The 21,970-nt window shown below is 38.3% G+C and overlaps 1 protein-coding gene across 1 annotated transcript in view; it reads right to left on the bottom strand.

Annotated features, from left to right (window-relative positions):
- Nucleotides 1–10,590: 10,590 nt before the first annotated feature.
- The window catches only part of LOC140169131 (uncharacterized), a 57,383-nt gene continuing 46,003 nt past the window's right edge, over nucleotides 10,591–21,970 (bottom strand). Inside the window, exon 2 of the mRNA XM_072192390.1 lies at nucleotides 10,591–10,750. Within this exon, the coding sequence (XP_072048491.1) occupies nucleotides 10,591–10,750 (160 nt within the window). The remainder of the gene's footprint in view (nucleotides 10,751–21,970) is intronic.

Here is a 21,970-nt window from a genome sequence, read left to right as displayed (position 1 = left end):
TGATGAAGCTACTATACAGTGTGGTCCAAAACAACTTTACCCAATTTCAGAGGGTGGTTGCTCTGGAAGAGGTATTCATTATATATATTGTTGCATATTCTAAAAATATGTGATGAAGATATGAAAGCAAAATAAGCTAAATTAACAAAATGGTACTAGTTTTACGTCCGAGGGTCAAAAATCACGTTGTCCACACGTAATTCAATGGGATGTGTCCAATTGCTAAGAGTAAGGCATACATATGCGTTAAGCATACATGTAATTGTTAAACATGTTTGGCTTGTCTTTGAAAAGTGATAATTGTTTTGCATGAATGAAATACAATCGATTTTAATTCCCATTTACTTGTCATGTACTCGAACTTCACTCCTGTCAGTGACTAACAATTAGTTTAACATTTATACAATTATAAAGGTTCCCCTGGAGCAATGTTTGAATTTTAAATAGGCCTTCGTACATTTTGTGACTGCGTGGCTAATTTCTAAATAGATTTACAAGGTTTCAAGATAAGGCAATTCACAACACAAGAGAGGGGGCTTTTATAGGAGAGGTATACTTAAGAACAACGAGCTTTTTGGAAGTGCAGCGTCAATTTCGGATTGATTTCCCGAACGCCGAAACCTACCATAACTCTACATACGAACAACTTTTACAACTTCGGAAGTGTGATGAATAGATGCAAAACACGAAGTGGACGTCCACGAAGTGGCCGTTCAGCTGCCAATATTGCAGGGGTTCAAAGGGAGCTTGCAGCTAACCCCAGAGTCAGTTCTCGAGGCAATAATTTACCGGACACACCACGAGCGCAATAAGTACAATAACTTCAAACTTTCTTGTATATAAAATTTCGTAATGACAAATAATGAGGTATGAGGATACAATTGCTTTGTGCATATTTGAAGAGAATTGTTTTTATATCTTTGCAGCATGAACACTGTATATCATGACGAAATATCGTAGCTTGACATTTAAATTGTTTATGTTTGATTTATTTGATTGTGTTATATAACATTGCTGAAAATGTGTGCGTATAATGAGTGGTTCTCATTCTCTACTCGCTATTGCAAGTGATGCGACGCGACAACTAGTAGGCCTTCTCGTGGACAAAGTTAACTTTGACCCTTTAATTTAAAACTAGCGTCACGTTTCAATACATTTTTGAATATTTTTTCATCAAATACTCTTAAGAAGATGTTCTTTACGAATATGTGAAAACAATTTGAAGCAAACTTTTCAATGTTGAGATATAAACCTTTTTGATTGGGTAAAGTTGTTTTTTGACCACCCTGTATATTCAAGTTTCACGCAGAAACCCGTTTTCTAAGCTTTTTCAAACTTAACACATTCCATCAACATTTCTAGCTTTTCCAAGGAAACGTCGACGGGAACGGACATGTTACCAACATATTTGACAGCCCGATTGAGACTATTCTTATTCGTGTAGAGCCACATGAGTGTAATGATGCCTGCCAGTTGCGGTTGGAAATATTGGGTTGTAACAGTTCTCTAGCTATGACAAAAGGTATGTATACTACTAATAATTTGAAATTATGAAATTATGAAATAGGGATTGCGGAATAGTAATAGTTCGCTCGCTATTCGAGAGGCGTAGCGGTATGTAAACGGGACTAGTTCTAATTGCGGAATAAAATCTCTCCGGAAGAGATTAAGTGCCATGCGGGTCAGAGTGCAACTCAGGATGTCAGTATCTTATGATTATAAGACAGTTGCATTGATAACTATAGCCCGATATCTTTGTGCTAACTGTTGGAAAGAGTTGTTAAAAGGAATGTTGTTGAATATATATATATGTACACGAGTGGGCTAATCTCTCCTTGACAACACGGTTTTATATCCGGTCGCTCTTGTACCACTCTCCTGACTACGAATTTTTGATAAACGATCTCCACCTGATGTTGAGGTCATCTTTCTTGACTGGAGTAAGGCCTTTGATAAGGTCAATCATTCTATTCTTTTAAGGAAGCTTCATTTATTTGGCATTTGCGGTCCGCTTTGGCACTGGATCTCCTCCTTTTTAGATCATCACCAGTGTGTTCAGTTCAGAGGGGCATCCTCTGAGTGGGCCCCTGTTAAATCGGTGGTCCCACAAGGGTCTGTGCTGGGTCCTCTTTTATTTAACCTTTTTGTTTTAGATCTTCCAAATTTTGTTTAATCTCCTCTTCCACAATATGCAGATGACACGGTCCTTTATATGCCTCTCTACTCGGTCAACATCATCCAAAATGATTGAAATGAAATTGTTAGCTGGTGCAATATTAATAAGATGGCTTTAAACCCAGACAAATATAAGGTCATGAGGTTATCCACAAGAAATGTTGCCCATCATATGTCATTCTTAATAAGCCCATTGATGTATTCAAGAGTTATAAATACCTCGGTGTTTTAATTTTCTCTAATATGAAATGGGGTGATCATGTCAAGTACGTTACTTCAAGAGCTTCAAGACTCGTTGGTTTTATTAGGCGGCTGGTCCGTTGTAATGATCCAGATATCCTCGTCAGATTATTGTCCACCTTATGTAGACCCATATTGGAATACGCCATTCCATGGTGGCTCCCTTACCAAATTGGTTATTTAAATTCACTTGCAAAAACCCAACAACTTCTGGCTCGTGTTTGTGTTCCTGCTCCCCGGGGGGAGCTTAGTTACAACTTTCAAAATGTTTGTATGGGAAGTATGATATCAATCCCTTTAAGTTTATCTCAGTGAATCCCCACCACAACGAGAATTTAAATTTAGACCAAGTTTTGCTCGCATAGATGGTTTTAAATTCACTATATTCAACCGATTTCCTGCTTTTTTGGTCAACTTCCTCAAGATCTCTGTTCAACTTCTTTTCAGTTTAAATGTGTTTCTTATATAACTAATATGTTTTAATTTATTTATTTAGCCGACTCCAGTTCATGGGGAGGGATCCTGTCTCCTTCGGTGTGATCTCTGTTTTGCTGTGTTGTTTTTGCAGAGTTTTTAGGTTTAGCCACTTAGAAAGTGACTATTGTTACTCTTGGCTACCCCTGCCAGAGCTCCATGTCTTGTTCTCCTGTTTGGGACCAAGTTTAAAAAAGGGTGAAAAGCCACACAGGAAAGATTTTTTAAAGTTTGGCCCCTTTTTACGTTTTGAAACGTTTTTTGGTAGATATTGATGCATTTTTAGTTGGAAATCCATATTGCGTGGTTAATGGTTCTTTGTAGCCATGCCGGGCAACTAGTTGGATATCCATATTTCGCGGTGAGTGTTTTTTTAAGCTCTGAGGGGCAAACTAGTTGGATATCCATATTTCGCGGTTAGTGGTTCTTTGTAGCCCTGCGGGGCAAACTAGTTGGATATCCATATTTTACGGTTCGTGGTTCTTGGAAGCCCTGCGGGGCAAACTAGGTCGATATCCACATTTCGCGGTTAGTGTTATGGACCAAGTTCAGAATAGGGTGCAAAGCTACACAGGAAAGATTTTTAAAACTTTGGCCCTGAAACGGTTTCTGGTAGATATTGATGCTTTTTTGAGTTGGATATCCATATTGCGCGGTTAGTGGTTCTTTGTAGCCCTGCGGGCAAACTAGTCGGATATCCACATTTCGCAGTTAGTGATTCTTTGTAGCCATACGGGGCCCATTGCATCGGCAATACAAGCCACACGCCGTCTTGTTCTATAATACGTTTACGGGACCTTTGGCGTCCAACCGATCGATATGAACGTACCGTTGCTGTGAAGAGGAGACATTTCTGTAGACCATAGATCAATATGACCTTCATCCAGTAAGGATCAGCCAACACGAAATGTTTCTGGTTTAGCGCAACTTGTCTCTTCAAATATTTTTACCGTTGGCCTATAATCATAATGCAGGCCTAAATCAAGTGTACTGAGCGAGTAGGAGGATTTTGTTTGATATTATTCTTAATTTTGATTACTATCATAGTCAAACCTGCTTGTTTCCTTAGCATCGGATATTAAAATTACAATTTTCCTCACACACTTCCCAGTTTGCAAGAGGCGCGATGAATAAATGAATAAGTGTTATTAATTTTGGGATTCATATAATTATTGTGTTTCATACACGCCCGCATTTATGATACTTACGCCGGGGAGTAACAGAATATTATGTGGGCGTGGCCTGAACCAAAGGTCTGTAGTACAAAAGCTGTCTGTTTATAGTGTTTAGACAATGTTTACTCAACCATTGCTATCAACAGACTCTGGATTCTGGATTTTTAGTCCGAGTATCCGGTCATTGTATCATAATATGCCTACTGCGTATATAGATATTGTTGAGAGGGCACTCTATTCACGAGATTTCTTTTCCAAGAACGCCAAAATAGCACGAATTTTGGTGGTTTGCGACTGAAGAGTGTCCGCACTATCGATTTCTGCCATGCAAATTAGCTAGTGTCAGTGGGTAAGATGCATGCTTCTTTTGCATGGTTAAGACAAGCTGGGTGTTTTGATCGACGTATTATGCGTGTTTGGTAAAGTGAGGATAATTTGTAAAGCAGCAAAACAAACACGGTTTGATCATGCTGATGATGTTGCCAATTTTGACAACTTCTGACTTTTTAAAGCCCAAAATGAATCAATAAAATCGTGTGTGAGATATTTGCGGGGATATTTGGGCGAGATAGGCACTTCTGGGTTGTGTATAATAGATTTCTATCTATTAAATTAAGTATGATATATTTTCGATGGGAAATATATTTTCACTTTATAAGTTAGTAGTTTTCAGAATTGAGATTTCTGAATATTATACAAAAAGCACGAATAAGACTATAAATTAAAGAGTATCGGATCATTTTGAATGTTAATAAATGCGAAACGCCGGCGGTAGACATCAGCAATATCAGGGATTGCCGCGATTCTTGCAGTAGTATGTATGAATAGAATACAATAGCAGATAAAATAGCGGATACAATAGTACTCTATTACGTGCAAATGAACCTCGTCGCGTTGCTAAATTTCACTTCGTCTTTTTCATTAACTAACCATTATTTCATTAAATAACCGTTATTTTTTAAACTTTGGAAAACCTCGACCGAAGTTTTTAATTATGTTTTAAACTTTGGAAAAGTAACCTCGACCGAGGTGTTTAATAAAGAGATATAAAGGAATCAGTTGCCCAGTTGTTAATATTCATCCTTTATAGTGCTCAACAGTAACGTACGCTGATGATACTCAACTTTTCATTAAATTTAAGCCAAAAGATCGTGATCATGCTGTCCGTGTTCTTGAGAAATGTATCGCTGAAGTGAAGCTGTGGGCCGTTGAGAATATGCTGGTGTTAAACGACTACACAACCGAGCTTCTTTACATTTCTTCTCGATTCACCACTGTCGAAATGCCTTCACCGTCTGTAGCATATGCGATTCCGCCACCCCCCTCGCACCCCCATCATCTTGTGCACGGAATCTTGGCGCCATGTTCGACTCCAATGTTTGCATGAATGATCACATTGACAGTATCTGCAGGTCTGCTATGGCGGGCATACGGAAAATAGGGCAAATACGTCATTTCATCGACGACGAAACCGCTGTCACCTCTAGGTTGGACTCCTGCAACGCCTTAGTCTATGGTCTTCCCGATTCCTACATCACAAAACGTCAACTGATCCAAAACACCGATGCATTTTATTGCTGAAGAAGCCGCTGAGAGTGAAGTGCTGGCAACCTCTGGTCTCCAGTCAGGGTCGTGTTTGTTATTTTCGCGTTTGATTCTGCGGGCCAAATCCACGCGTTTAATGGATCGTTTGTTATACATGTTCTCACTTATAAAAATATGTATATTGCTGTAAATTTGATAATGATATTTTAATATGTTTATTGTGAAATTGATGTATTTGATTTATTATGTCTTCACATTGGGATCTTTATCACTATTTGGATTATCTGGGGTGTTTTTCGCTAAGGGGTCATTTTTGGCGGGCTCGGGTGGACAATTGCCTACCTTGTTTGTCGGGGTGATGATTATCTCTTCCAAACGTGAAGCTTGATACTTTTGTGTGTACTCGTGACGTACACAAATTTGCGAAACGAAGTTTGTCTCCAACGGCAAGGGGTGTGCCATGCGGGTGTGTTGTTAGTATATTGGACCTACAATGTTAGCCAGGCATTTGGAAGTGATGTGGACAAAGAACTAATGATTTGGCGCATCCAATCACCCATCCGCACCGCTCCCTTCATCAGCACAAAAAATGACGCTCACTCGCATTTTGTCCCGGTAATGTTCTTTTAGTAGCAGATCAGTCTGACGATTTGGACATATTGCCCCCTGGCTCGGTGACTCCGGTACATCCCCTTTGAATTTTAACATTGGAATAGCCCTCCAGAATATACCAGATTTTGATTTAAACATTTTGGCTGCAAGAGAGCGTATAAACGCACGGTCCGTGTGCCACTATGAAACATCGCAACCAATCTACTATAACAGACTGTGCCAACATTAAGGATACGGAAAGAAACGTATAAAAACATATAAAAGATGTATAAAATTGTTCTCTAAAACCAAGTTTTCCCAGCCATTAAATATCGCAGTGAGAGAAATGTTCGTGCGTTGGATGTAACTTTACATTATTTTTGTAATCATCTCAAAGTTTTTAGAATCCGTTTGAAAATCCTTCGTTTATATCCATTTTACGCATAATGTTAATGAGACCAAAAACGTGTAGTCTGTAATCACGTTGTCGTTCAGAAATTTGTTTTCATGTTTGGTATATAATTTGTGTATGTGTGTACAGGCACATGAAATCTTTTTTCGTGTTCGCAAAATATTTGTTCGTGTGTACAGATTCTTCACATTTGTGGGGCTCCTCAAGTCCATACAGTCAGATCAAGGATCAAAGTTTACTTCTGGAGTATTTCAGCACGTCATGTATCAATTAGGTATAGAACAGTATACCTCTAGTGCTTACCATCCAGAATCACAAGGTCTACTAGAAAGGTTCCACTAAACTTTGAAAAACATGATCAGGACATACTGATTGGAGTTTCAGAGTGACTGGGATGAGGGAGTACACTTGTTATTGTTTGCTGCTATGGAAGCTGTTCAGGAAACATTAGGATTTAGTCCTTTTGAGTTTGTTTAGATACACAGTACGCGAGCCCTTAAACATGTTGAAAGAAAAGTGGCTCAATGAGAAATGAGATATTATTTATTGGTTTATGACCCCATTTTTAAGCATAGGCTTAAAACAGAGCAACTGATATCGCCAACAAACCTTGAAACAGAGTCAGGCCAAAATGAAACAGTGGTATGATACACATGTCAGGGAAAGAGTGTTCAAACCAGGCGACAAAGTTCTAGTACTGTTTCCTATTCCAGGACACCCATTACAAGCCAGATAATATGACCCATGTGAGGAAGATTCAAAAGTGGGTGAAGTAGATTATATTATCAAGACTTTTGGTAGACGCAAGAGTAGGTAGTTATGCCACATAGATATGCTCAAAGAGTATGTTGAAAGAAGTGACAGTGGCATTTCAAAACCTGTGTGTACAGTAAAACATGCTGATAATGTAGACAAACATGCCAATGTAGACAAAATCACAAATGTAGACAAGAGTAAAGATGACAACTCTGATTTCGCATTTGACCAGGATAAAGAGCTGGAGCACAAACCGCTGAGTGCACCAAATCCGCGTAACTTCGGAGTAAGGTACTAGTTTAGTCGAGACTAGACTAGTAAGTTCTATTGTTATATATTCGGCAACTTACTCTTCATCTTTTGCGGAGTAAGTTGGCGAGTATCTCAGAATTTCGTGACTTCCAAATGTGTGTAAGTTACTAAACTAGTAAAGTTACGCTGCAGCTATTGTAATTTACTCGGCAACGTACTCTCCATCGTTGGAGGAGTAAGTTGGTGAGTAAGCAAATCGATTCATAGATATAGGCAAAAATCATTGATATTGATGAGATTTTGAAAGTAAATAATAAGATATTTCGCATTGGAGTGTATTCTGCCTGTGGAGCATCTCGTATGTGGCACCGCAAACCTTTCGTGTAGGCCTACGGACGGAACATTCATTCTGGAGGGGAGAACAAGACAAGATAGAGGGGGGGGGTGGTGATCATCGTTAATTAGTATAACCGCTCTTCAATCAATCAATCAATATTCATTCCCTGTGACTTATTACATATATAATATAGTGATAGCGAATGCATGTTGGATTCCATTTGTATCTTCAGTAGATAGCATATGTGTAGTAGGCCTACCATTTAAATTTCACAATTGAGTCGTGTTACCCTTTCTGTCAAAGAGTATAATGTAAAATTGAACAATTCTGATGTGCTCACTAATTTGGACTCAAAGTTAGGTCATCTTTCTCCAGATCAACAAAGTTATATTGCAAATTTGATTCACAAATTTGACAATGTATTTCCTGATACGCCAAGTAGAACAAATGCTGCATTTCATGATGTAGATGTTGGTGATACAAAAGCAATCAAGCAGCATCCTTAGGCAATACAAACAAATTAATTCTTTATCAGTGAAATCAATTATTTGACTATTGTTAATTGTAATTATGCAACTTTTCCTATATTCATGGTATTGATATTGACCAATATAAATTTAGCATCAATTTTGATTAATTAGTTGTTAGATTATTAATAATAAGCATCGAAGCAGCATCGACGGTCGATCTAAAGATCGAACCAATTTGTTTCTGGTGCCTTACAGAGTCAAACCGTTGAAAATGGAACATCTCAAAAATGATATCAATTATATAGAAGTAGTAGTGAATGGAGTTCGCCATGTATTCTTGTTTCCAAGCCTGCTGGTTCATACAGATTAGTAGAAGATATGAGAGCTGCAAATGTTCATTCCCCAATGTTCAGACTCCTACCCTATTCCAAGTATTGATGATAGCATAGGCAAAATTGGGAATGCAATTTTTTTATTTGAACTTTTGAAGGGGTACTGGCAGGTACCACTCACAGAGCGTGCCAAAGAGATTTCTGCTTTTTGTACACCATTTGTTCTTTACCAATACAAAGTTATGCCATTCGGTTTGAAAAACGCGCCAGCAACATTTCAGAGAATGGTAAATCAAATTGTGGCAGACATAGAGGGATGCGAAGCGTATGCAGATGATTTGATTGTTTACAGTCAAACTTGGGAACAACACGTGGACCAAATTGTTTAAGAAGCTGTCTGAGGTACAATTGACATTCAACAACTCTTCCTATACCTTTGTACAGGAGCCAACCGTTGTTAATCCGTGATGAATCAACACTTTTACTGTAGCGCATACGCGAACGCGGGCGAGACTACGTGTTACGCGAGAGCGCATAAAATTCGTCATGCCTGGAACCTTTGTGCGCATGCAAGCTTACAAGTTGAATTCAGTGTTTTTCAGGTAGCAGCTAAACATAGCCGTTTTATTCTGTAGTTTTATTGCTGATATCAACAGAGAAATCATCACAGTTTTTGTAAGGCTGAGTGGCAATGATTAAATGACATTCCTCTTAAAATAATCGTGAAATTATACGATCTTTAACTTCTTTTCTTTGTTGAAAGGGATTCAATCATGTTTCACCGTTGTTCATCACCGATTAACAACGATGCGTCCGCGTCGTCTGCGTGGTTTACTTCGCGAGTGCAGCCGAGTCAATCTGGTAAAAAGTGAGTTTTGCCATGCCACAGTCACGTATTTGGAATATGTTGTATGTCAAGGTCAGGTGAAACCTATCAAAGCCAAAGTTGAAGCAATTGACCAATACCCCACACCTGTAAACAAGAAGGCGCTCATGAGATCTCCAGGAATGGTTGGCTATTATTATTTTCAGGGATAGCAAGTCTTTTGACTGATTTGTTGAAGAAAGATGCAAAATTCATTTGGTCAGAACAGTGTGAAAATGTTTTTCACAAAGTCACATCAATACTCATGAGTTCAACAGTACTTACTGCACCTGATTTTCAGAAGCAGTTCAAGTTGACTGTTGATGCCAATGACATATGCTGTGGAGGTGTTGTGATGCAAGAGGGTGAAGATCAAATAGATCACCATATATGTTAGTTTTCAAGGAAATTTTAAGAGACTTGCTGGAGTCAAGTCAAGTCAAATAAAGCAGTTTTAAAGAAGCCTGTTTGAGATCGGCACAAGGAGTTACATTTTCGGAGAACGGCGCAAGGAGTTTAAAACGTCTTTGTTGTTTAGTATTTGGAGAAAGCAGCACCATTTTTGTGTGAGGATTTAATACGCAAGGATATATACATGAATGTAAGTGTACAATAAACAACATGATGTATATCAGCCGTCAAGAACATTGTAAATGAACAAGATAATCATCAAGAAGAAGACTGCTGGTTAGGTACTGATTAGTTAAAATTATGATTGTGCGATTATTTTGTTTGTGTATTTGTTGTCATATATTGTACCAATTATATTTTACTTTCAATTTAAGACTTAGATTGATCAAACAGTGTATTTGTGTTGTGCATTCGTGTTAATTTGGGTAAAAGGTGACTTTGGCCTTGAGTCAGTACGACAGTAGTAACAAAAGAGAAACATAGTAAGATGCGTGACAGTTTTTTTACCTTTTTATATTAATAGTTTACAGACAATATCTTCAAGTCAAATGCGCTTTAATCATGGCTTTCTTCAGTGTGTTCCATCTCCTCATTAACGTCGTCTTGTTGGAAAAGACGGAAAAACTTTGTGCGCTGTTTATCTATTTTCAGCGCTTTGCGTGCGTCCTTGTCAACCACTTTATCTTGATGAGTGTCGTCGTCTTTCACATGTACGCTACGTGCAAACAATTCCTCGAAAAAATAAAGTTTAACGGCTTACATGGTTTTCATATTGGCATTTTCTTCAGCCAAGTCTTCGCCAATACCTTCGTTGACGTACTTTTCCGTATTTTTGGGCCCTCATCTCGCGAGTAGCTTGTCCAGTCCCTCTATGCCATTTTCGGCACGAGGTATTGCCTTCCACCTTCGCGTCACTAGACTCCTCGTCTCCCCGTTTGGAATCATCCCAACCCCCGGGCTCACCCACTATAAGTTCATATTTAGAGTAGAGAATATAATGATACATGGATGTTTTACTCATGGACAAAATCATTACTTCACACTGCATTATATTTTCGGGTGAAAGGGTATTTTTACACACTTGATTAGTTTTGATTTTTGAATGCGTCAATAGTATGTGCTTATTTATGCATCAAGCGGCAAATTCGCGTAAATGCTGGCATCCCAATTATTTTTGGTTAACTCTGGAATGCTGAATTCAGAAAAATTGTCTAACAATCTGTATATTAACCTCGCGACCCTATCAAATACCCCCCCCCCCCCTACAGTATCATACTGGGGCAAAAATTAAACATGCTCCAAATTCAATAAAAAGCATGTCAATTTTGTTTGGGTATAAGGATTACAAAAATGTAACATTTCGTATATAGGATATATAGTTACCGCGTTAAGAGGCTCAACAGGTCCAAGTTCAGTTTGCATGTGGTACAGGGGTGACAAAAGTTTCTCTGATTCCGATTTTTGTTAAAATGGATGCAAACTGTTCCTGAAGTTCATGGATTCAGGAAATTAATAATATATATTTACTATCTCCAATATGAATGTCAAAAGATAGATGATAAATTAATTCAAATGGAGTCCTACACATCGTTTAACTCTTTGTTGTGTAACGTGCTAGCTAGACAAAGTACAAACTATTCATTTTCTGAAACATCTAAGCTATGCGAACAATTTGCTTCAACCTTTTCGGAAATTGGACCAGCTTTAACTTCTGACCCATACACAACAAGCAAATCGACGTTAGACATGTCGTGCCTCATAACTTTAGGTGGTAGACACACAAGCATTAAATTTCTGGGATCTGTGAGGCCAGACAAATAATTTAGTATATTTGAAAGTGTTATTGGAATCAAATTAATTTTTGGCTCTACTATTGAGCATTTGGGTGTCTTTTTGAAGGTCACAATCTCAAAATTCGCATTGGTAGACAACAGATTCGGGTTTAGCATACCCAAAATAATAAAAGTAAGCTGGTTGCCAACTTTTACGCTAATTTGGAACGTGATTTTTGCCAAAATAGAACCAGTCTATATAATCAATTTATTAAGTTCAAATCACAAAACCGAAAACTTAAGTGCACGTCATGAAGCTGAAGCATTTTGAATTTTCTGATCTTGTTGATGACCTACAGAAGATCTTAGACAGAAGAAGACCTTATATTCATGGACTTTAACAAGGCGTTCGACTCCGCCCTCGCCAACGTCATTTAGCGATGCTCCACCATGTCCTTATCTGTAAAAACATCCTTACATGGATTTACTGTTTCCTCACAAATCGTCGTCGGTGAGACCCAGATAAATCTACTGCGGACTACAGTTGTCAATCCAGTGTTTCAAATACGCTTGATTAACTTGATTGGGATAGCCAAAAAAATACTGTGAACCAGGGCTCGTCGTCATCATGTTTATATGTAAACCCACGGTATTATACCAAATAACATTTCTCATCTCCTCCATCAAACAAAGGAATAAACCATTCAATTTGACCCAAGACACGACAAAGCTCTTCATCCATGCATGTGTCCACAAGGAAGAATTGTTACCAAAGACCGCCCTATCCAAGAACGTTGAGCCCGACCAACACACCAACCACATCGACCAACTGCAGCTAACTTCACAAACGTCCGAGTAGCAGAAATATTAGCCTTCCGACTCCTTGATGCGCTTAAATAATATGTTATTGCATAAAGAATAGATTCCTTTTTATGTTAATTTTCACTGATCACATAAATAGCTCATAAGTCGGTAACAAGATGAAGGGATTTGCATTAAAATGTTACACTCGTAAACTAATTGAGGATTGCCACTTTGATCATGTCACATTTGACTGTAATTAAAGCATTTCACATGGTTCACATGGTATATTAGTACACCATTGGGCTGGGCATTACAATCATGCAAAATATAATAATTGAGGGTTTCACTGTGAAGCAAATCATATTATGCCTTGGATAACACTTGTCAGGTGTTTACGCAGTAGCAAACAGATACAGAATAGTCACTTATGCTATTTTTTTACCTATGACCTGTTGAAGCTCTATCCATTGATTCCTGGAAACGTAATTAAAACGGTTGATATAATAATACCAAATATTTCTCAATATTTTCCCCATAAGCTTGCATGATACCTTCTGAAATTGAGTTTGCACTTGGGATACCAAACCGCCACTTTATAGTAGACCTGAATGGCCTAACCAGGGGAAGACTAAATCACCCGGTCCACGCATGGACACTACAAATACCTCTGTTTTCCGAGTTGATGCAGGTTAGTAAGGCGACGAACAAAAGAAAACCTGTTCTACGGGCGGACGGACCTTTAAAGTAGGGTCGGTCGGTCGGGCTTTTTTTTTTTTTTTTTTTGAAATAACCCAAAAAAAATCACCAAAATCTGTAAATATTTGCGTATTGGGAAAATACCAACAAAAAAAAAGTTTTTCCTGAAATTGTCGAAATTTGGGTCGGTATTCATTTGTACAGGAAATTTTTTTCCCAATTTGTTAAAAATCTGGGTCGGTCGGGCCCGTAGAACAGGGTTTTCTTTTTTCGTCGCCTAAACGAAAAAATTGTCACATTTGAATATTTTAAACGTTGAGCATCAACATCCTGGGAATGTGTGATTTTTCTTTAATTGGCCTAATATTATTTTCTCGTATATCCCCAATTATTCTCGTTACCGTTTTCAATGTGTTTATCCAACATCTGAAATTCTAGAATAATGGATTAATGGATGTCTGTACATCGTCGTACAATTTGCCGATATACAAAATCAAACAAAAGAAGATATCATGGATATATGTGATGCGATCAAGCAAAATCAGTCGGAACTCGGAAATATTGATTTTGAGATATAGCCAAACAAAGGAAATATTTTCTTATGTTTTCTGTTGTTTTGTTTTTAATAATCATTTACTAGAATTTAGAAGTAATAAAGTTTACATCAGTATAATTTAGAGTTCAACTGAATGCGTTCATCATGATTAATAACATTTTTTAATTTATCAAAAATCGACTATGGCATAGTCTAGTTCACAGAACACACACCCAGCCTTGAAAATTACGACTCGAACCCACTTTAGTTTATTAAACCTTGAATTAATATCCAATTGTATGTTATCGTGTGTTCGGAGAAAAGTCTGTTCTTTATTATACATAGACAGAATAAATAATTATCCAAAAATGGCCCCAATGGTATTAAATATGTAATCGGAAATAAAAACACAGGACCTGTGACCTTAAATTTGTGAATACTCCTTAAACATTTTGGTATCTGTATCTCTGTGTTCAAAATCTCATTATCTCAGTCTGGTTTCGTCAGTAAGGCGAGGTGTCTCTGCACACATCTGAACCAACATTGACTTGTTTCCCTGCCATGATTTGTGTTTTGACATGAGCGTTAAAGTGCAATATATATTCTTGTTCCAGAGAGGCTGATGGGAAGTGAGTGTTATGTTTCTGAGCATGTTTTTATGTGAGTAAGTTTAGCTGTGAGTATTTTAGGAGTATGTTTTGTATATGAGACTGCATGCTTGCTGATGATTGTGAGTGTGTCTGTAGGTAGTAAGTGCTTGAGTTAGGTAAATAAGTGAGTGAGGATTTCTAATTTGGGTTTTTTTTGCGGCGTGAATAATTTTAAATTAGTTTGGTGTGTTGTGGCAATATCAGTGCTTGATTCTTGTGCAATATTTTTTTTATTAATTTTATTAAGTTAAAGATATCAGTCTGTAATTTATTCGCGAAGTCAGGTATCTCCCCTTCTTAATAGAGAAGTGATTCTGTGTCCATAGATGTTTTAAGTATTGGAGTCAACGGTTTAGCAAAGCCTGCTGATTTAGATGGGTTAATAACACGGAAGTTTCCTTGCTCCGTCATGTGTTATATTTAACCTTGTTATTTCATCCTGGTTTGGAATTGAACCCATGGTTCACCACATTCTTGGGAGAGGGGTAGCGAACGCAACTGTTGTTTAAATATTTACTCTTACTCAAAATCTTACCACCTTCCTTAAGATCAGACACGCCAAATTTACATTTTCATATTCGTCACAAAGGACCAGCAATGGCATTTGGTTTTCTTCCAATACATCGCCCATTAATTCACCTTTGTATACACTACTTTGACATAAGTTTTGTAACACTTTCTAACACTGACAAAACAGCTCTGATAACATAAACCAGGTACATATCAAAACTTGGCTTATGTGTGCACCTCAGTTTCCATTGCACTTAAAGCAATTCACTTGCTTAAATTCCGATTTTCTCGTATTTCTTCAAACAATTTCTAATTTTACGAATAATCTAAGTACGAAAGTAAACTTTTCTTTCTGGTTTCGTTTCGTGTTCGGTGTCAATGATAACTCAACCTACACAACATGGTGCTCTGAGATCCAACTCCATGCTTCCACCTCAATCACTTTACGTTGCCTTGATTACCTCCTACCTCTAACTTCTCCCTGAGGGAAGGCCAAGTTCCTGACTGTATGAAAGTTGCATGTGTAACGCCTATCATCAAGAAGGCTAGCCTTAATCCGGAGGTTTTGTCCAACTATAGACCTGTTTCTAACCTGAGCTTCATCTCAAAACTGAACGAGTGCGCTGTATGTAGTCAACTGCATGGACACCTTGCCTCTAGTAACTTGTACGCCCCTCACCAATCTGCTTACCGACACAATTGCAGTACCAAAACAGCTCTTCAGCGCCTACAAAGCGATCTTCTCTGTGCATCGGACAGTAGGAATGATGCAGTCCTTGCTCTCTTGGACTTATCGGCTGCATTCGATACCTTTGATCATGGTATATTTCTCAGTCGAATGCAGTGCTTTGAGTTCTACAACACAGATCGGGTGCAGTCGATTAGAGTTGGTTGTCAAGTTACTCAATCTCATAAGCATTCCGCACCGATCGGTGGTTGGACGTTCAAAATAAATCATGTACAGCGCACCGCTTGTAGATGCGATTTCTGGACATGATATCAATGTGATCTCTTACGCGGATGATACACAGTTGTACTGTTCATTTTACCTTGATGAAAGAGATGCTGCCTTTTCCCGGTTGGAGAACTGCATTGTTGATGTTAAGTGTTAGTTGCTAGTGAACAACCTGCAGCTTGATGATAACAAGACTGTGGTAGTATGACCTCTCCCTTTAAACTAACTTACCCCATTGGTGCTATCACTATCGGACAAAGTGATATTTTACCATCTAATCAGGTCCGTAACCTAGGAGTCACATTTGATCATCATCTCTTCTTGACAGCGCATGTGAACAAACTGTGCCAGGCCGCTTCTCTTGCAATTCGCTCTTTTGGCCAAATCCGCAAGTAGCTCGACCAAGAGTCAACAGAGAAACTTGTCCATGCGAATGTGACATATCGACTCGACTACTGTAACTGCCTTCTGCATGGCCTACCTGACTTGTTACAGACGGCAAAATGACCCATTTTTTGACAATTCCGGACGATTGTTTCCCACATTTCAAGCCGGATTGGCACTAATGGATAATGGACGGATCCCTGCTCAATCGCAATTTAGTCTTTTCTCTTTTTGAAGGGGGTGTCTGAGGGGAATGTTATCCTCAAACTAAAAGACTCTTGTATTTTAGCGGTTTCTGGTTCTTTAGTCCAGCCGAGCGACGGCTGAACTCTTGTATACGCAGTTTCTGCTTCTTCTTAGTCTGTTTTTCAGCAGTTTCTTTCTTTCAACCAAATTGGGGTAAAAGTTCATTAACGGGGCATTTCCGATATATAACCAAATACCTTCAAAATGCTTCTTCTGCCACATATTACATAGTACAATGACGTCACTTACACATGAGCATCGGCTTTACCAAGTGTCCATAACTTGCACACGGAATTGGGCTGTCTTTTTCCTGTTCACCGAACTAGAATTTACCCATCATGCAACGCTAGTTCGCCGAATATTCGCGTCCTAGTTGCTCGTGGTGACGTCATCCGGCTTGGGATTGATACAAAATACAGGTTGTTCTATCTAGGTATGAGACTACCAGGCCAGTTTGTGTTTCCAAATTTTATTTAATGACAGTCAAATAAATTAACTGCGAAAACCCGAATTAAATCGACCTAAAAAAGCTATATACGACGTTTTATATATTTTTTACACAAAAAATGGATATTTTGACTATTTTCAAACAAGAAATTTAGATTCATAGGCCTACCATTAATGAACCAAACTTTTTATTTCAATACCATAAACATTGGCCGTCGTGCTCATCAAAACTAGAAACACATTTGGTCGGAAATGAAATGAAAGTAGTGAATTCATGATGCAGTCATGGTCCATGGCAAAGGCGATTCGACCTTTGTGGCATTAAACCCAGTTAACAGGAAATTAATCCAGTAAATCGATTCAGTAAAGCAAATAAGCTCATGCATTCGATCACTAACGGCAATCAGCTTCGGTCGATTACCCCAGCTGCAGCGTGTGTAAACTCTAATTTGCATAGAGTGAAATTATTGATTGGCTCCAAACAAAGGATTTGAACCGGTGCACGTAATCATGGCGCAGTGCAGTCCATTCAATCAAATGTTGTCATCAACCTATTTGATCGCAGTGCATTGTTATGTGTGTGAGACGAACTGTCGCGGTTGATTGCAATCAAACAAACGATGTCTTATGTATTACTTTGTTCCGTGATGAAAATCCTGATGTTTTATTTAATCACTCTCGAAAAATGTATTTCTTTTGTAGGCCTATTACTTTCATCACGCTTTAAAACAAACGATTTCTCATGTATTACTTTGTTTCGTGATGACAAATTTTAATGTTTTATTTCATCACTCACGAAAAATTGATTTCTTATGTATTACTTTGTTTCGGGATGAAAATCGTGATGTTTTATTTCATCATCACGCTCTAAAATTTCTTATGCATTATATTTGTTTTGTGATGAAAATCGTGATGTTTTATTTCATCACGCTCTAAACAATAATTATAGTTACATGCATTTCAAGAAAAAAATCTTATTAAAACGGTAGGCCCTATGTTGTTTAGAAAAAATGTAGAAAGTGATGATGATGATGATGATGTCTATGATGATGATGATGATGATGATGATGATGATGATGATGATGATGATGATGATGATGATGATAATGATGATGATGATGATGATGTCTCCAAAAGTGTCCCGGTTTGTTTTTCTTGCCCTAAATCGTGCGTATCTATTAATAAGGCACTTCAATAATCAATAATCAGTCCCGTGACGGCCTCCACTAACTAGCTACTAACTTGGGTTTATGGGCGCTGATATTTCATGTTCACTGTCACTTATTTATCAGAAAAGTGCGACCCTTTGTCAATCACCTACAGTACCCAATTTCGGCATACTATATAAGAAACTCATCATGATGATTGCCAGAGAATAGTTAAGATGTAGCTTGTACCGTTTTTTTGTGGCATCCTTCAGAAGTGAGCGGTCCGATACCAATATTTTCAGTCAAATCTCCATTCAATTAACACGGGGAGTTGGCTAGCTATGCCTTGCCCTTACTCATATTTTACAAAAGTGCGACTATTTCTGAACATCTAACCTAGCTGTAATTTTAGGTCATGTTAGAGAAATATATTTGCTAGAAGTTTGGAGAATAGCTGACATATTGGCTGGTTATTTTTCACACAGTGATGTTAACTAGGCAAGTGCCCATTCTTGCAACGTACATCATTTGTAGGGGTCACGCGTCAATGGTGAGAGCACTGTGTATTGTGTATAGGAAAACGGACAGTAACTGCAGTATGTTGAACGATATTTGTGGGCTGTAATGCACACAATTTTAATATTAAAACATTAAAAACATGTCGATCTGCTTGTTTGTTGCTTGCGTGATTCTTAATGAAGGAAAGGGGTCTCAGCTACGTGTATGTAAAAGAAGCAAACATTATATTCTGTGATATTTGATACTTTTTTAAGTGAACAAATATATTAATATAAAAAATCATGAAAGAAATGATCACACTGATGTCTCGATATTAAAATGCCACAATACGTGTACGCCCATGGAGCTATTAAAGATGGAGAGGCAATAGATTATGTAACGCATTGTGAGCTTGTGCCGATTTGAAATCTGACAAGCTATTCATCGAAAGGTACCTTTTGTTTGGGACAAAGGGCTTCCGCCATTAAATCGGTAAGCTGACCCGACAGTGTATTAACGCTTTACCTATCAGGCTACTGTCAATAGGTGATCAAACGAAAGTCGCGTGTAAGCGACTACTGGAACGAAAAGTACCTTTTGTTACCATAACAAACAAGGGTGTGATTGAGTAGCCGTAAGCACAACAGGCACACATTAGCCAGTGATGTACAGTTCGTGATCACCCCACTGACTTTAGGTGCTTCATTTAAATAAATTGAATGCGCTTGCTGAATGATTACACAGCAAGGCTGCCATGTCTGCATGTCTATAGACTGTATAATGGTAATAGCTACCAATAATAACAAATAATAAGTATACCTGTATAGGCCTATATAAAAGTTGTTTCACAACTTGACATTTTATTTTATTTTAAGCAGGAGAATGTCATAAACAGTGGCGTACTGAAGGGGGCAGCTCTTCTGTGAGAGGTCTTGGGAGGGGATGAGGGATGAAGAGGTGAAAGAGGGCATATGAAGAATCAGGGCCGTCGCTAGAGGGGGGTATGGGGGTGTGACACCCCCCAATACACAATTTTGTCGGCAAAATTTGACTGCCGTCGGCAAAACCATGTGACTGTCGGCAAATGTAGTCAAAGGTATGTGTGATTGTCGGCAAATTGTGAGAGCCATATAACAGAATAATGAGTTACGAAATTGTGTTGTTGTAACGTATATAATAGACATACTGTGAATGGTATAGTAGTTACTAGTTAGAAAAAAATTTTGGAAAAAAATTGACTCCTCCCCCCACACCACTTTTTAGATTTCTGAGCACCGTCCTGGCTAAAAAAAAAATTGGGTAAACAAATTACAAAAAAATTTCCGTTGCCAAACCATACTGTACACCCCCAATCATATTGGTCTAGCGACGCCCTGTGAAGAATGAGAGGGGGACTGGAGGAAGAGAGAAAGAGGAAGAAATGAAGAGAAATAAATAAATAGAAGTAAATAAATAGAGAGGTAAGGAAAATGAAAATGAATGAGAGGGGACAAAAAGTAAGAGGGGATGGAGAAGGGAAGGAGATAAGAATAGGGAGTGATACTTTAGCAAGGAAAGAATAAGTACAGAGAAAAGAAAAGAAAGGAATGACAAAATGTAGGCCTTATAATAATTATTAGAGAAACTAAACACAGCCCCCCCATATAGGCCTAACACTAACAGCACTATAGGCAGCCATTCGATGATGTCCATGCCTTTATGCGTTACGTATTTAAAACGCCCAGTCAGATGTATTTTACACCTGCCAAGCACAAGTCACCCAATTTCGAAAATTAGACGTTGAATATACATCCTCATGAATATTGATTGGCAACATTTTCCAATATGTCAGCACTCAAATCGGACACAATAGAACAATAGACCATTCAGTGCGTTGTGTACGGCTATGCACTGTAGATATACCGAGGATATGCTGTATCGATTTTTAATAAAGTCCATTGCTAAACAAATACCGGATGGACGAGTTAACAATAGGTGGGTCAGAATTGGGGAATAATCAATAACTAACGGTAGTAGTTGTTGATGCATCCATAGAGGGCAGTGCGAACAAGATACCCAGATCGGTCGTCGTGTGGGGTCAAATGTCAATAAGGGGGTAAAATCTTACAATTGCATTACCTCGATATCTGTAAGGGGTATGGGTAAAGCCATGATTTCTCCGTGATACGGAAAAACGGAAAAATTCACGGAATTCGGGGTTTGCTCACGGAAATTTGAAAATGCCACAAAATAGTGAAAAACTTTGTACAATGTCTAACCTTTGTGTTGATTTGCAAAAGAAAACAAAGAAAAGTGATAATTTAGCAGTAATCAACGATTAAACAATCCATTCTAGCATTTATTCTAGGCCTGCGATGCAAGATTCTGGCCGATAAAGCTATCGGAAGTACACACAAGACAATTGATGATGCTTACTTTTAATGGGGATGTTGAAGGGACACTACAGTAAAAAGTACATATAATTATAAAGACAAATAACACTTTAAAAAACATGCTTGTTTTCACTTTTCAGTACTTTATAATGTAAAACGGAAAATCACGGAATCGTCCAATTTAAATTTTGTAACACGGAAAAATCATGGCATGGGGCTCAAACTCGGTGACAATAAATCTTATGACCAGGTGAACATTTTACAGGGGTCAGGTCAACGGTCATTCAGAGGTCAATTTTTAGAAATGCATTTCTTGGACAACTGTAAGGAGGTACGGGACTCAAACTTGATGACAACAACTTTAATGATCAGAGGAACATTTTGAAATACTTTTCAGGGGTCAGGTCAAATGTTAGCTGGGGGTCAAATCTTAGAATTATATTTTCTGGACATTTGTAAGGAGTACAGGACTCAAACTCGGTGACAACAAACCTCATGACCATGGGAACATTTTTGAAACATATTTCAGGGGTCAGTCAGATACTCCAAACCACCAACATGCCCCAGCTAGGTTTGTGGTCTATGACCACCATTTGCCACTAGTTCTACTTCTTTCTTTAGTCTAGCCGAGCGGCGGCTAGACTCTTGTATCCCAGTAGTTTCTTTCTTCTTCTTCTTCTTTTGATATAATTTGCTCTAGCTCCTTCATTATTTGACCGATTATGACCAAACTTGCGCAAAAGCTCCACTACCCCAGCCTTTACATTTGACATGACCCATTTGGGGTCAAATGTCACGCATGAGTAATTTTGGCTAAAAATGTGATTTTTACCAAAAATGCTTCTTCTCCTACATATTACATATTACAGTGTTGAGATTTGGATATTGACCTTGGCTATAGCCGGGGCCTATAAGGTC

This window comes from Amphiura filiformis, chromosome 14 (genome assembly GCF_039555335.1).
Source record: "Amphiura filiformis chromosome 14, Afil_fr2py, whole genome shotgun sequence".
Lineage (NCBI taxonomy): Eukaryota > Metazoa > Echinodermata > Ophiuroidea > Amphilepidida > Amphiuridae > Amphiura > Amphiura filiformis.
The sequence above is the reverse complement of the archived record's forward strand: the minus strand, read 5'-3'. Positions and strand labels throughout refer to the sequence as shown.